The 15,547-nt window shown below is 39.2% G+C and overlaps 1 protein-coding gene and 2 pseudogenes across 1 annotated transcript; 2 read left to right on the top strand and 1 right to left on the bottom strand.

Annotated features, from left to right (window-relative positions):
• Positions 1–3,656: 3,656 nt before the first annotated feature.
• On the bottom strand, positions 3,657–5,928 carry LOC149112768 (adrenocorticotropic hormone receptor-like; annotated as a pseudogene).
• Positions 5,929–8,099: 2,171 nt separating this feature from the next.
• LOC149112767 (high-affinity lysophosphatidic acid receptor-like) lies at positions 8,100–10,497 on the top strand. Its single transcript, XM_089290761.1, has one exon. The coding sequence runs from the start codon at positions 8,323–8,325 to the stop codon at positions 9,484–9,486; it is 1,164 nt and encodes a 387-aa protein (XP_089146887.1). The 5' UTR covers positions 8,100–8,322; the 3' UTR covers positions 9,487–10,497.
• Positions 10,498–11,480: 983 nt separating this feature from the next.
• LOC149112766 (uncharacterized) lies at positions 11,481–12,396 on the top strand (annotated as a pseudogene).
• Positions 12,397–15,547: the final 3,151 nt, after the last annotated feature.

The following is a 15,547-nucleotide window of genomic DNA, read 5'->3' as shown; positions in this document are numbered from 1 at the left end:
TTTTACAGACAGAACTACCTCGCCGGTGAACATCGGCGAGATTTTGTATCCTTTATTATACAGACAGAACTAACTCGCCGGTGAACATCGGCGAGATTTTGGTTCCTTTATTATACAGACAGAACTACCTCGCCGCTGAACATCGGCGAGATTTTGGTTCCTTTATTATACAGACAGAATTACCTCGCCGCTGATCATCGGCGAGATTTTGGTTCCTTATTATACAGACAGAATTACCTCGCCGCTGATCATCGGCGAGATTTTGTATCCTTTATTATACAGACAGAACTACCTCGCCGCTGAACATCGGCGAGATTTTGGTTCCTTATTATACAGACAGAATTACCTCGCCGCTGAACATCGGCGAGATTTTGTATCCTTTATTTTACAGACAGAACTACCTCGCCGGTGAACATCGGCGAGATTTTGTATCCTTTATTATACAGACAGAACTACCTCGCCGCTGAACATCGGCGAGATTTTGGTTCCTTATTATACAGACAGAACTACCTCGCCGCCGATCATCGGCGAGATTTTGTATCCTTTATTATACAGACAGAACTACCTCGCCGGTGAACATCGGCGAGATTTTGGTTCCTTTATTATACAGACAGAACTACCTCGCCGCTGAACATCGGCGAGATTTTGGTTCCTTTATTATACAGACAGAATTACCTCGCCGCTGATCATCGGCGAGATTTTGGTTCCTTATTATACAGACAGAATTACCTCGCCGCTGATCATCGGCGAGATTTTGTATCCTTTATTATACAGACAGAATTACCTCGCCGCTGAACATCGGCGAGATTTTGTATCCTTTATTATACAGACAGAACTACCTCGCCGGTGAACATCGGCGAGATTTTGGTTTCTTTATTATACAGACAGAATTACCTCGCCGCTGAACATCGGCGAGAAAGAGCGTCTATATATGTTAATGTTATTTCGCACATGAAAGTAGTATTCACATATTGAGAACATGGCGAAATTTTTGCCGTTCTGTATATTGAAAGAATCACATAATATGTGTTTGTCTGAACGCCGTACCTTAACCTCGGTTTTGTTTAGTGTCGGTTTGACCATGGTCTATTTGAACAGTTCCTTGAATCCGTTAATTTACTGCTGGAGGATATCCGAGCTCAAACAAATTGTGCTTCGTGTCTTGTTTCAAAGCCGAGAGCGTTCCGCAGTTAGGGAAGTGAAATATATTTCCTCTCGAAACCAGGTGAAAATTTTATCCTATGTACCTACCTAAATAAAACTGTTAGCTTAGAATCAATACGTTCTAAATGTTAGTGAGCAAACCATTTTGTGGTAAAAAATAAGCAAGCACATAAGAATGGTAAGATTATATATTCTACACAAGCAATAAAAATGATGAAAAGTAAATCAGTTTATTTTTATTTATTTATTTATTTATTTATTTATTTTCATTGCTTTCTACTTCAAATGTGACTTCGGTTTCCTTTAACCTAGATAAAAACCTGAACTCTAATATAAACGTAGTTTTGCGTCATTTTCGTATTGTGCTTTTTTTTTAATTATGCAGAGCCAGGGAAAATTCTAGGTTCTATTTCGTCACATTTTAGACTCTTTTTGGTCAGTGAACAGACCTAAGGTATTCTTTTTTTCCTCCCAAAAAAATGTAAATTGGTCTTAAATTCACTTGGGTGTGAAAGCAACAACGTGTATGATATTGAGACCTGGATTGAAAGAAATGATTGTGCTTTGTCGCTCGAGCTAGACCGGTTTGTTTGATGTCTTTCCGTCTTCGCTCATTTGTAGAAAGAGACAAACTATCTACTCACACTGCTGGATATTGGTTGTAGAATACGCATAAGAAGATAGAGATCAAGTAGAAAAAAAAAAAAAACTTCAGTCATATAAATAAACACAAACTTCAAAACTTCCTTCGATAGAGGCCGTTTAATAAATGATATATTGGCCCCTTTTTGAAACCGCGACAATAAATTATTCATAAAAACTGCAATAAAACGAAGACTTGTTTTCGAGTATGGTTCATGGCTGGGTTTTTAAGTTCGTTTTGAAAGATATCGTCCGAATCCTATACAGCAGTCAGGTAGTATGGATATCAAAGACACATCATCTGCCCAACTCTTTGCATCTGCTTATTGGTACTATTTGCTATCTGTTATCAGTACTGCGGTCAATATATGAGTTATATCAATATCAACGTCGTAACATAAACATGAGCAATATCTTCCAACAATGCATTCAGTATACACCCTGTAAAACAATGCGTCAGCGAAACGGGTTGTCATCAACGTTGCCATTAAAATAAATCGATCCTTTTTATCTGTTACATGTACATCTACAGAGACTTCTTTCAGCAGTGCAAGCGCTGCTGCAGGATAACTCTAAAATGACGAGAAAACATTGGATGAATTAACAGAAGAAATTTCAGTCCATGTTTTACCCATCCATCATCTTCCCAAAACCATTCAACCTAATATTTTTAACCATTACATTCTTAAGCTTGTCGACGACGCACTTAAAGTGGCCGTTTATTCTTAATACAATAAAGAAGGTCTCTTATGGAGTGTCGTACATTCCGCAAACCGCCATATTTTGTTCCTTCGAAATTCGTTTTCTCCTAAAAACCGAAACCGCCCAACTAGTAGGACGATAGATCTTTTAACACTACTTAAAACAAATTCTTTACGAGATGTTGGCTCAATAATCCTATTTCTCTTCACAAAGGCCACAAGATCTTAAGACCAGAATGAATTGTTTCTAGTCCCACCCAGGAACCAGCTAACAAAAAGTTGTTACGTCTAAGGTTTAAAGGCTCTACATATTTGAACGATTGCCACACAAACACGTAAAACCCGAAACCTGCGAGCTAAATTCATGACATCCTGCAACTGCTCGATAATTCTTAACCGTAAATCGACAGATAAATTTGAACCAGCACTCAAACTTGGCTCAAACCGCCAACCGCTAGAGTGTAATAAACCCACAGTAAGACCGCTGTTGTTTACAAAACTACAATTTGCACCTTTTTTCTAACAAGAGAATGCAACTGTTTACCGGTGAACGTTGTCGCTTAGGTAACTCAAAGGAGTTTGGTCTTAAAACTTCGAACTTTAACACAACGAAAGCGGCAAAAAAATATTTTAATATCTCTGACATTTTTTGGTCGCTAACATCACGAAAACTTGGATTTCTCTAACACAATTAACCAACTGCTGCCCTGCAATTTAAATATACATATTTTATTGCGAGACATTAAGCTAGAGCAGGAAAAAGTGTTAGCGTCCTAAACATATTAGCCTGTATTTCAAGAAGGCATACATTGATTTATCTTCTTTGATCATTCATTCGTTCATTCATTCAGTGAGTCAGTGAGTTAGTGAGTAGGTCAGTCAGTCAGTCAGTCAGTCATTCATTCATTCATTCATTCATTCATTTATTCATTCATTCATTTGTTCGTTCGTTCGTTCGTTCGTCCATTCGTTCATTCATTCATTCATTCATTCATTTAGTCGGTCGGTTGGTCGGTCTTTCGTTCGTTCGTTCTTTCGTTCATTTATTCATTCATTCATCTATCCGTCCTTTCGTTCGTTTATATCATTTTTCATTTCTTCCTTCTTTCCCTCTGTCTTTCTCTCTTTCTTTCTTCCTCTCTTTCTGCCTTTCTTTTTTTTTTTCTTAATCTTTTTATGCTTTTTAATTTATTTTTAGCAAGCAAACGTTATTTTACTTTTGCAAAAATTACGTAGCATTGCGTGTTTTTTAGCATTTCTCAAGGTTGCCGCCAACCATCTTTTCCAAACTTTCGAACTGTTGCCGCTGGGTTCCCAGGACTAGCCAGGCAGCACAGCTTGTGCACGTGAATATATGAAACCAAGCGAAGTTCAAGCTACTTTACACCTTAATCTTCTATTGATGAAACATTATATAGTACGTCAAAATGAGTTAAGCTCTTTTGACTGCGCACATGAAAGTGATTTTTCTATTCTTCAGCCATCAAAAGTCTTAGAACAAGATATATTAAAATGGCGTTTCGTTTGCAATTTAATTAAAGTACTGGCACTTTAGAATTCCCGGCTAGATTCGCCTTTTCATCCCCTTTCATTTCTGATTAAACAGGCCTGCGAATTAAAACAGATTGATGACAAAGCTTTAATCAATTTTTCCCTCTTTTAATTTGAAGAGTGTGTGAACTACTATGTCAACAAATTCACCGTGTGATGAATAACACTACTGTCAGATCTCATCTAGATTTTTTTTCCCTTTATAAGTTTCCAGCTGTGGACTTGAACTGTATCCATATTTTTGTGCGGATAGAGTATATTCCTCACTGTGTAGATACCAAAAATATTTGGGCTTCTCAACATGAAATGCGCTAATATTTTTCCCTCCTCGTGATCAGTCTTTCGGCAGTGATCCTCGTGTGAGATGTTCTGACTTCAGCCATCACACAATAGTGCCAATTAACAGAGAACTCTCAAACAACAATCCACATAGCCTTGCAAACCATGATCACTTTAACCTCATCTCATCGTACGTATACCTTGTTATATTTAAAACTCAGTCTTATTAGCCAGCACATGCATATGAATCTCTCCCAGCCATCTTCCCCTCATGTCCTACGCAAACGGCCAATAAAGTTCAACCCGCGATTTATGAGATTAGGTAGGCAAAACTTCAACCCCTTTGACTTTTGCCTGCTTTAAGTTATTACTTGCGCTCCAAAGGGCAGCTTTTGTAGCACACAAGATGCCGGTTACCAGCAGCTTAACTTTGGTTATCCTCCAACAATAAATAACTGGCTCCATTGAGCTGTTTCCGTAAACGAACGTCAACCCAAAACTGAACAAAGCCGACATCGATGTACACCATCCCAAGATTCCAACTAAAATCTTGTGAGACAAGTAAGGTAAATAAGACAATATGGAAACACAAAACAAGTAGAACATGCTTAAAACTGGTTTTTTGTATCGAATTTGCGACGGTGTAGCGCCACCGCCATTCAAAGTTGCCGAGGGCTGTGTGTGCGTTCCCAGTTGAATTGCTTGTCGACGTAAACAAAAATATATTTTCGTATATGAGAAAAGAGTTATGAGGAAACAGATCGGGATCAAAACAATGATAATCAAGGCATAGATTCGTTAATTTGTGATCCGTAATGAGGCCCATATGCCGCCCAAAAGCCATATTAGAAGAAGAAGAAGAAGAATGGAGACGCGTTTGAGAGTAAAGATGCTATGATACCGAAGGCGCAACAACAAGGCCAAAAGCCTGTCAAGGCTGATGGCAGTCATTGTTAGGAACGAAACGGCGGAGAAATGGCTCCCTTCGATGTGAAATACAATTCCTGCAGTGCAGTTTTTTGAAATATTTCCGTCGATTTGTACCCATCTGTAAGCTACAAACAGCGGTTGAACAATGGCACCCACACCCAGATCCGACATAGCAAGACTACATAATATCGCTTTCGATGGGAAATGTAACGAAGAAGCTTTGTACAGCGTGTACAAGATAAGAATGTTTGCAAACACGACGACGACACTGAACAATACGTTCATTACGCAAATAACTATGTCCGAAACGGAAATTACCTCTCTCACTGCATCTTTGAAGAAGAGTTCTAATTCGTAGCACGAGTCCGGCTCTGATTCCAAAGTGGAATTCATTGGAAAGCTGTCATTACGGGCATGAAGCTTTTTTCCAGACGTTTTCGATCCCTTACTCTTAAGTTGCAGAAAAATGAAAGCACATGAAAGCTACTGCGAAAATCTTTCCTTTCGTGAGTTTGGTAAATCTCACGGGTAGAGGGTCTGCAAGTGTTATTACAGACAGAAATCCATCGTTGTGATTGGCTAACGATGCGTGTTACATTTAGTATATTTTCTGACTTGCTGGACTGCGCTGCTGTAAAGCAAAGCAGCATTCAAAGAACGAAATTACATTTTCCCAACATACATGCTACTACAACATGCATCTAGGAAAGAACCCAATGTTGACCTATTAATTAAAAGCAATTCTACATCGGAGGACGGGCGGGGGAGGTAGTTGTTTGAGGTAATTTTGTTCATAGTCAGAGATTGTCAGAAAGTAATACGTTTTTTTTTTTCTGAACTCACAGGTAAAACATATTTTGATTATATACGGTCGGATAGGTAAGGAATCTTGAACTAGCTAATATATCTCCGCTGCACAAAAGTATTAATTATACTAAAAGTTCTACCCTCCCCTCTCCCACCCCCCTCTTTCTCTTTTTTTTTTTTTTTTTTTTTTTTTTGGTTCCCGCCACATTTTCCGCGCGGACAAAACACCGAAAATCCCGTTCCTCGGTCTTTCTTTGCTTCCAAACCACACGGAAACGCTTGCTACGCAGGCTAACTTCTAAGGGGAAAAAGAACTCGTTTTAATCCCCTATCCCGCATGTCATCATGTTGTCATTATCACCTCCCCAGCCCAACCCCCTTGCGTTTTGACTCGTTCATATCCCACGCGCCTGGGTTAGAACTTTGCTAAGATTGCGATCTCGACAGACTCAAGAGAAAATCCTAACACAAATCTGGGCATTGACAAAAAAAGGAAAGCCTTTTAATCCAAGTGGCTCACGCTCATAACCATTGACACTTACCTCTGGTTTCTGTAGCATGAACAGCTGGGAGTTATTGCCACTCCCCCTCCCCCCCTCCCCCCGAATAAGATGCCACAATGTAGTCCATCGTGTCTCCAGTTTAAAAGAACTCCATTTAAACCTATTACTATTAATTAAAATAAGTTTCACTTAATACTACCGTAATTATCTTTTATCGATATAGGCAGAAGCATAAGGAAATCAGTTCACGTATAGACGGAAGAAGAGACGGAAGAAGAGAAGAAGACGGAAGAAGAGAAGAAGGACAAAAAGCTGACAATTTTCGCGAGCCAAGGGAAGCTTCTTACAATAGCTTTCTGAGACTCCTTGACATTTTAGTATATACATGTTATTACTGCAACCTGACAGGAGAAGAATATTATTTGCATAGCTTCCCATGCAAACGACTAGACAACCAATAGAAAGGCACCTTTTATGGTCGAATCTTGAATTATTTATAAAATGTGTTGATCATTATACTTGAATCTCTGAAAAACATCATAACGCTTGCTATGACAAGATTTTAACTACGTGAGTTTGAAAAATGGAGTTATTCTCAAAACAGGGAATATTCAAATGATTCGTGCGGACGTTTACCCGATCACTTTCCAAGCTCGTGCTCATTTATGGATAATATCTCATTTAGTTTCAATTTTATGTAGTCGTCAGAAAATAACGTTACGAAAACCCAAAATTACTAATGGTACGTCGTACGAATTTGTCGGGCATCGATTTTAACGAAAATACCTCGTATTGTTTATTCATTCCCTGTTTAACTTTCTTGGAAATGTTTAAACTCAAGCCAAGACGTGCGCATTCATTCATCGATACAATCTGGTTAGCCACGTAAGTCCAACTGTAAAAACAAAAAAGGCAATATTTTGTTCTGCTGCATAATCATACACAACGCACATTTTATTATAGGAGAAAAATTAGAGCAAAAGTTAAAAACTGAAAATGAGCTTAAAATATACGAATAGGAAAACAATTGAAACCTAATGGGTTTACCGGTGCGATAACCTAGTGGCAACTTCCTTGATAATGACAGGAACTTCACAGTTGTTTAATCTCCTTAGACATATAGCCATTACTCAACAAACAAAGCAAATAATTTTTGTTTTTATGTCAATACAATTTGCGTTTTGCCAACGCATTTCATAAATTTATCTCAGTTTTCATTAACTTAATATGGCTCGATTTAGCTAAAAATTTCATTTTCTTGAATTTTCCAGTTTGCACAGTGTTCAATACGTGTGTATGGCCTGGAAAATAGATTCGCTTCGTGAGAGTTTTCTCCTGTGAATAGAGCGGTGCTTTCTGCAACTTAATTGCCTAAAGGGCGCGAGGCCACTTACGAAGGCATTTTTCATTCGTCACTCGTCATTTTTCATTCGACAAAATGGTTTGTTTTAGGATAGATACGAGCGTGTTTTCCGGCGAATTTCTAATTTACATAAACAGTCTAACTGATTTGCGAAGGTTTTTTGAAAGGCCCGAACACAACCACTTTACAGTTTCACAGAAACAGACCATCAACAAAACCATTGGTTAATCGACAATCAGTACTTACAGAGGTTCGTGTGAAAAAGTTCTAGATATTGAAAACAGCAAATCATGAATATTTCTCGGCAACATTTCACCTATTTGAGAAAAGGCCCAATATACCTGTCAATCATGTCCCAAACAGGTGAAAAAACAAGTTTCAAATGCAAATGCTTAATGGTGTTCAACATAAAGAGCTAGGTGATTGCAATAGTACAATAGCAGTGACTAAGAAAGAGTTAAGAACAGTGCCTTATTTGAGATTTGTTGTACAAAGTTCAAGAACGGCGATGGCTGTCAATTCATCTCAGATGAATTCAAGCGTGACCTATTTCGCTTGTTACGATCCGTCAGTTTTCCTTCGACCGCCCTCTTCGCTTTACACAAACTATATCATTTCGGCGATTATCAACGCTGTATCCGCCTTAGCAGCATTTTTTGGTAATGCATTGATCCTGGCCGCGTTAAAAAAGACAACCTCTCTCAAGTCTGCCTCTAACTCACTTCTGTGTAGTTTGGCCTCTTCTGACCTGATGGTTGGTCTTGTTGTGCAGCCACTGCACGTTATTTACAGTGTTTATGGCATCATTGGTGGTCCTCGAGTACGCTGTTACTCTCGCATCATGTTCGCCTGGACATCAGACTACTTCATTGCTGTCTCATTTCTTACCATTGTCGCCATAAGCCTTGACCGCTACTTGACATTATGCCAGCATCGCGCATACCGATCGGCAATGACCCCTAGCAGGACCAGAGCTGTAGTCGCAGTGTTGTGGGTTCTCTGCCTTAGTTTTCCGCTAGGCCGCTTTGTCAGCTCTTCGATTCCAATGATCCTGTCGTCTGTGGTATTCCTCGTTTTTCTAGTCATTCCGTCTTACGCTGGCTACAAAATTTACCGCTTCTTCAAACAGCACGAGCTTCAGATTTCCTCTCAGTTCCAAATTCCCGCAGGGAAAAACAGCAAAACGCCGGGGTTTAATGTCTCCAAGTACAAAAGATCGGTGACCACGTTGCTTATTGTCTACCTTGCTCTCTTGATCTGCTTTCTGCCTTCTGTTGCTGTTACAGTAGCCTGGGTAACTGCGGATCAAAACGGAAAGTTAGCCCTTATAAAAGTTGGAAATTTCTCGCTCACTTTTTTAATGTTTAACTCTAGCCTAAACCCATTTCTTTATTGTTGGAGAATTCGAGAAGTCCGTAAGCTGTCTATCAACTTGTTAAAGAAATGGTTCTGTTGCCGTAAAAAGAAAAAAAATGACAAAAACAGTACTAATTATAGTAATAGTAATAATAATAAACATAACAAGCCCGAAGATACTCGCTTATAAACCAGTATTGGCTTGAAGGGTGAATTCGTAAAGGGTTTTGAAAATACAGCGAACACATGTGTCCTTCTAAGACAAGGCCCGCCTAAAGTGGGTTTCGCTCATGCAGGTTCCTCTGTAAGTGAATAACTAGCGAGAGGATTACTGGCAACCATGCCCGTGGTGCCGGCAAAGTAGTGAATTACAACCGCTACAAAATGAACCGTGTGGAATAGCTTTAGAGAAATTAAAGCTGCCCTTTAGACGGTAAATTAAAGGCGAGCAAAAGCTATTATCCATGGCATACAACTTCATTCATTTAATTGAAATTAAGTGTCTTCTGTACTAAGATACGCGAAAAGGTGATTCCGCTATCCTCGCGCAAAATCAAAAAATTAAGAGAATTTACTAATATACGCTTCAAAATGATTTTGTGGTGTAGATATTTAGAGAGGTGAATGGACTAAGTACAATGTTTCGTAGAACATTTCGGAGGAAGACAGGTTAAGTTTTGATAAGGGTAAATGAAATTAATGGATGTGTTATTGGAATTAAGTCTGTTATAGTTCTTGGATTTATGTTAGTCACTGACGCGATCAGGGAGGTGTGTTATAGACTTGTATTTTATTTCCGTAAATTGTGGCATCTCAGACGCAGCACTTTTTCGAAACAAAAAAAATAAATAAAACTTTCAATTTGCAGTAAAATAAAAAAGATTGTAGGACTTGCAAGCCAAATAATAAAATTTAGAAGTTAGTTAATTAACAAGCAATCGATGACGACAAACTTTCTACATGATTTCCTTTCTTAGACTGAATATTGCATAAGATTGTTAATAAATGTTTAGTGTGATCCATTACAAGCTTAAATCATTCAAATGCTTATAACGCATTTTAAGTCGATCTTTCAGGCATATGAATTAACATTTCGCATTTGTGTTCCAATAACCATGTATATATGTGTAATAATAATAATAATAATAACAATTAAAAAATATTAAAAATACGTATAATAAATCATCCTTTTCTGATTCGACTACTTTGTGGGTGTGTTATCTCTGGATAGAAATTATATCCATCTCAAAGTACTATTTCGCGGGTCTGTTTTTTTTTTTTAGTTTCTGTGCCAAGAAAAATCAACTCAGCTCAAATTAGAGGAATGGCAGCTCAATAGGTTTCTGCTTCTAATTTATACATGACATATACAATGCAAACACACTGATTAAAATCAGTTTCCGTATTAACACAATTCTAAAAGTTTCCCACTCTCTAAGTAAGCGTTAACCGAATTAGAAACACAATGTTAATGCCATGGATTGTTGATAAACTGCCGTATAAAGTGGTGCTAGTATTAATATTGTCGACCAGAAGGAATAGAACAGTTTTAACCACGTTTACCGCAGTTAAAAAGGCAATTCGTAAGTCATAGCATACTTAATGTCTATATTGATGCTCCGTGGCTGTATAATAATTGAAATCACTAGCTGGCAAAGATAAATATTGAATGAGGAAAGATTGTAATAATAAAAACATCACTGAGTTGATTTGTTCTTGCCACTCATTAGGCTTACTTAACAGCACGTGATTTCCGAGAAATAAAATGAGAGCGATTAGGATGGTCTAGTAATGTGATCACCAACCGATATCAATAATAATTGTATTTTTTCAGGAGACGAAGACGATCACTTCCAACGTTACGAAGATCGGAAATTTTGTGCAAAAAAGACAAGAAAAAAACTTTTAAGCTTTTATACTGAACATGATCATCTATAATGGTCCAAGTACTGAACCAATAAGCTATCTAGATTTTTCGTATTCCATTTGGTTGAACAACGTTGAACAATATATTTCATTAAGACCATAGTTATTAAAGAGGACTGATTATGAAGCCCGGCAAAAATCAAAGGAGCAAACAAAGATCCCAAGATTTATGTTGGAAGGTCGACGACCGTGCACAATTTTTTGTTTTGCGCCATACAGTATGCATGAATTACGTAACCAACACGTTTCTATTTCTATACGTACTGGTACATTTTCTTATGCGCCGCAAATTTTCTTCCCTCCACTTTCGCTGTTACTGGAAATCCAGTCATTTTATTCGCTCTTTATCAATACCGCTCAATTAACTCGTCGACAAAAGCACTTTTTTTACAGTCTTGTACTTTCCGATTTTGGAGTGGGAATGGCTGCACAGCCGTTACAAGTTGCTGCCGGTATAGTTATACTCTATGGAAATCTCAGTGTCTTCTGTTCGGTTCAACCTCTTTACGCTGCAGTAGTATATTACTTTTGTTCAGTGTCCTTCAAAACCATGAAAGGGATAAGTATTGAACCATTCCTTGCACTGGGTCTTGGAATAACACATCGTCTGGTGGTGACTGTTAGAAATGTTGTATAGATACTGTTCTTCATGAGGATAGGTTGCGTCGTGTGGGCAATCTCCTGGATGTGAAATATTCTAATCAACAAGATCAGTGGATTAATTATCGGCCTTTTAAGCGTTTTCATTACTCCCTCATGCTCTTTTAAAATATACTGTAACGTCAGAGTTTCAGAAACAAGATTTGCTAGCCACGAGGGTCCCAGAGGCAGGGCCAGGGACGTTGTGAACAAGGCACTGTACCGAGAATCCCTTAAGAGCATGTGCGGTGTGTTTGGCTCCCTTACAACGTGTTACATTCCTTACTTCTGTGTGTTAACAATGTTGATTTTAAAGGATACACTGCGTCAGTGGTATTTGCGACTAATTTAACTTCACTGGTGATTTTTTCTCAACTCATCATTGAACCCTTTTGTTTATTGCTGGCGAATTAGAGAAATTCGCATGAGGGTGATTGCAATAATACGAAAATTTTGCCCGATACCTAGAAATACCGCTCTAGAAAGAAAACAGCTTCATTTTAATAGAACTAAAAGAAATATAGTGCTGCGATAACCATTCAAATCTCAATTTCGAACATTATTCACGAAAACTCCAAACTTACAAACTTGCGAGGTGGCGGAACTACATTTCAACAGCATACAGCCGAGCTAACCAATAACTTCACTTCATGGTGACAGCAAGATAACAACTGAATAAAACGCATAAAAATTGGAACATCGTTGTCAAAATGAGATTTATAATAGTGCGTTATGTACGTTTGTGGAAATATGCGACTTAAAATTGATGCTGTGGAATGTACTAAGGCACAACGTATCTTTGGACTTCCGGAAAGCATTTGACTCCCTAGAATGGCCTTTTATAATGATAACATATGCATTAGACGCTTTCAACTTTGAAATCAAAATAGGTCAGTTCTAGAATATAGGCAGGTTTTGGCCCATTCCCCATGTCCCGTAATTTATGGTGAACTACCACCTGGTGCACACGACACACCTACCATATCAGTGGTGAACCACCATATCCTGCACCCACCACAGGATGCACTTACCATACGATGAACCACCATGTGGTGCACCAACCACACGATGCACCTATCATATGATGAACCAACATAGGCAGCACCCAGCACTTACCATACGATGAACCATCATGTGGTGCACCCTCCACACGATGCACCTATCATATGGTGAACCAACATATGCAGCACCCACCACACGACGCACCTACCATATCAGTGGTGAACAACCTTACGATCCACCCACCACAGGATGCACCAACCACTTGTACATGATAAACCTTCGGACAGGCCTCCATATTTATATAGCCTTATTGCTTGTTGTTTTATCAGTTGGATTAATGCGTTGCAGGGGTTGGTAAACTCAGGCGTGAAAACAAGACTCTATTCAGACCAGTTTTAACCTACATGTACTGTAGTGCGAGACCATGGATATTGCGAGACCGCGGAAGAATCACCTGATCTCCAAAGATTCCAGAAGAAATAAGTTATAACCGTCACTAGAGCACATCCTCGGATATCCATTTTCTGTAATCTTAATTGTTCTAAATCTAACGAATATTGCATGTTACATGTAGCGAAAGTAATATGTATCAGGTGAATAGCCCGCCTGGTTCCACATGAACTGATAATATCTGGATGTCATTAATTTCCTTTTGTGTAGAAGCATTCCACACTTTGCTCGCATATTTAAGATGGGGTCTCACAAGTGAATAATAAGAGTTTTTGTTAAATGTGTTCGGGGAAATGATGCAAGTTCCTTCTGATAAACCCGAAAGTAAAAAAAGTAAAGTAAAACTTTATTTCGCCGGTTAGCCTTAGCCATAATACTAGTAACATGACGAATATTCTACTTGGGGTCCTTACAGAGTTTCACACTATTTATGGTGTTTATGGTGTTTATTTATGGTGGATATTTCCTTTGTACGGCACCTCCTATAGACTGCAAAACAGTCTTTTATTTTTCCCTATTCGGAAGGCGCAAAGCGCCGTAAGCGTAATCCTCGCGTGTGAAGCGCGCGAGCCTCCCTCGCCGTTTCTACGCTCGCTCCAGACCTTTCGTTAGAATTTTGCCCGCGAATTTTTCCCTGGTCACTCGCGTTCGCAAAAAATACGACTGTTTTGCAGTCTGGACCTCTCCCGATTGTTTCTCTTTGGACTCACTAAAGAACGCCTTCTCATTATTGACTCCAATAAAAAGCTTGGGCCCCGTCCACACAAAGTTGGAGCAATTTAAAAACGCAACAATCATCGGTCATTTTGGATTTTTGTTTGAAGATAACTCGGTCAGGGAAATCACGTGATTATCCTGACGCCATCGTTTTCGAAAAGGTCTAAAATGTTTTCCATGCACACGAAAACGCAAAAGCCGGCCTTTTCAAATTCCTCCTGTTTGAAGAGCGTTTTCGAAAAGCTCCGTTTTCGTGACGGATTACTCTGGACCGTGGGCCTAACCGTGGAAATAAAGCTGCTTTTGTAAATTCCTTCGGCGTAGTGTGGACGACGAAGCCTGGAGCAAACGACGACAGCAATTCAATTTGAAACAGGCAGACCTCCCAAGAGCATTTCACTACAATGGTTTATGCAAACCTTGGGGAGCAAACAAAGTAAATTATGGGCAATTCAGTGGAAAACAGAGAATGAACGCCACCAATGGCACCAAACAAAAGGTTTATGGAGCAAAACAATGGCTGTTCAAGTGTGTTATGAACCTCTGTATATTTCATAGCCGTCCTCTGCAAAACAACAACGCAAAATGACCGCGTTCTGCGTGGTCGTGAGAACGCGAACGACGAATCAAACTGCTAATTTACTATTTCGATTTGGAATTGAACGCTCTCGCTACATATTTAGCCTGAGCGAGGTTTTAAAGCCATAGGCGTTCTGGAAAAATCCAAAAAAATTGCAAAAATCGTAGGTAATGTATCTAAAAATTTAATTTTTACTAGGCGTCGTCCTTAGCATTGCCGTCTTCATTTTTAAGCTCCCTATTTGCATCTAGGGGAGAAGGTCGACACACTTGTTTAACGTGAGATATCTCGTCCAAAGAGCCTGCCCTGTGCGTTGCTCATGTTTAATACCAAGACCAATCGATCGCAGACGAGAGTATCGTGTAAAAACCGTGAACAGTCACATAAATTGCAGCTTTTTGTCAAGGTTCTTTTTAACTCAGCGATTAAGTTGTCAAGCGTTTTGGTAGGAAGTTCATTCCTCCAGTGTCCCCACCTACTGAGGCAATCTCATTTATGTTACTTCGGCGATGCAATACCGTTTCATCTTGCCCATAACTACACGCCAATCGTTTGCATCTTCTTCTCGTTATCCATCGCGTGTTTGAACATGGCGAGTTGAACTCAGGGCTTTCCCGCTCCAATCCAGGTAATTATATTTTTCTTTCCATAGCTTCCAGTTCTCCGGGATCTCGGTACTTAATTGACCTCAAATCTGAATGCTGCGGAGGCAATGACAACTGGAGGAATAACATTGTAGATTGTGATGCTTTCGGCGGCGAGGCGCCGGAAGTTGTTTTCGCTAGTAGACATTCGTAGACGATATACGTTGTCGACGAATTTGAACTACCCTTTCGCTGCAACGTGTAATATTAGATGGCAGAGAGAACCTTACAACGAACCTCATCAATCAAGGCTTAATGCGGCTACTGTCAGACTCAAGATACAAAAGGTGAAC

This window comes from Orbicella faveolata, unplaced genomic scaffold, assembly GCF_042242905.1.
Source record: "Orbicella faveolata isolate gen_17 unplaced genomic scaffold, um_ofav_v1 contig_2, whole genome shotgun sequence".
Taxonomy (NCBI): domain Eukaryota; kingdom Metazoa; phylum Cnidaria; class Anthozoa; order Scleractinia; family Merulinidae; genus Orbicella; species Orbicella faveolata.
The sequence above is the reverse complement of the archived record's forward strand: the minus strand, read 5'-3'. Positions and strand labels throughout refer to the sequence as shown.

Bases quoted from the DNA above. Each gene is read 5' to 3' on its own strand.
- LOC149112767 (XM_089290761.1), top strand. From the start codon at position 8,323: ATGCAAATGCTTAATGGTGTTCAACATAAAGAGCTAGGTGATTGCAAT.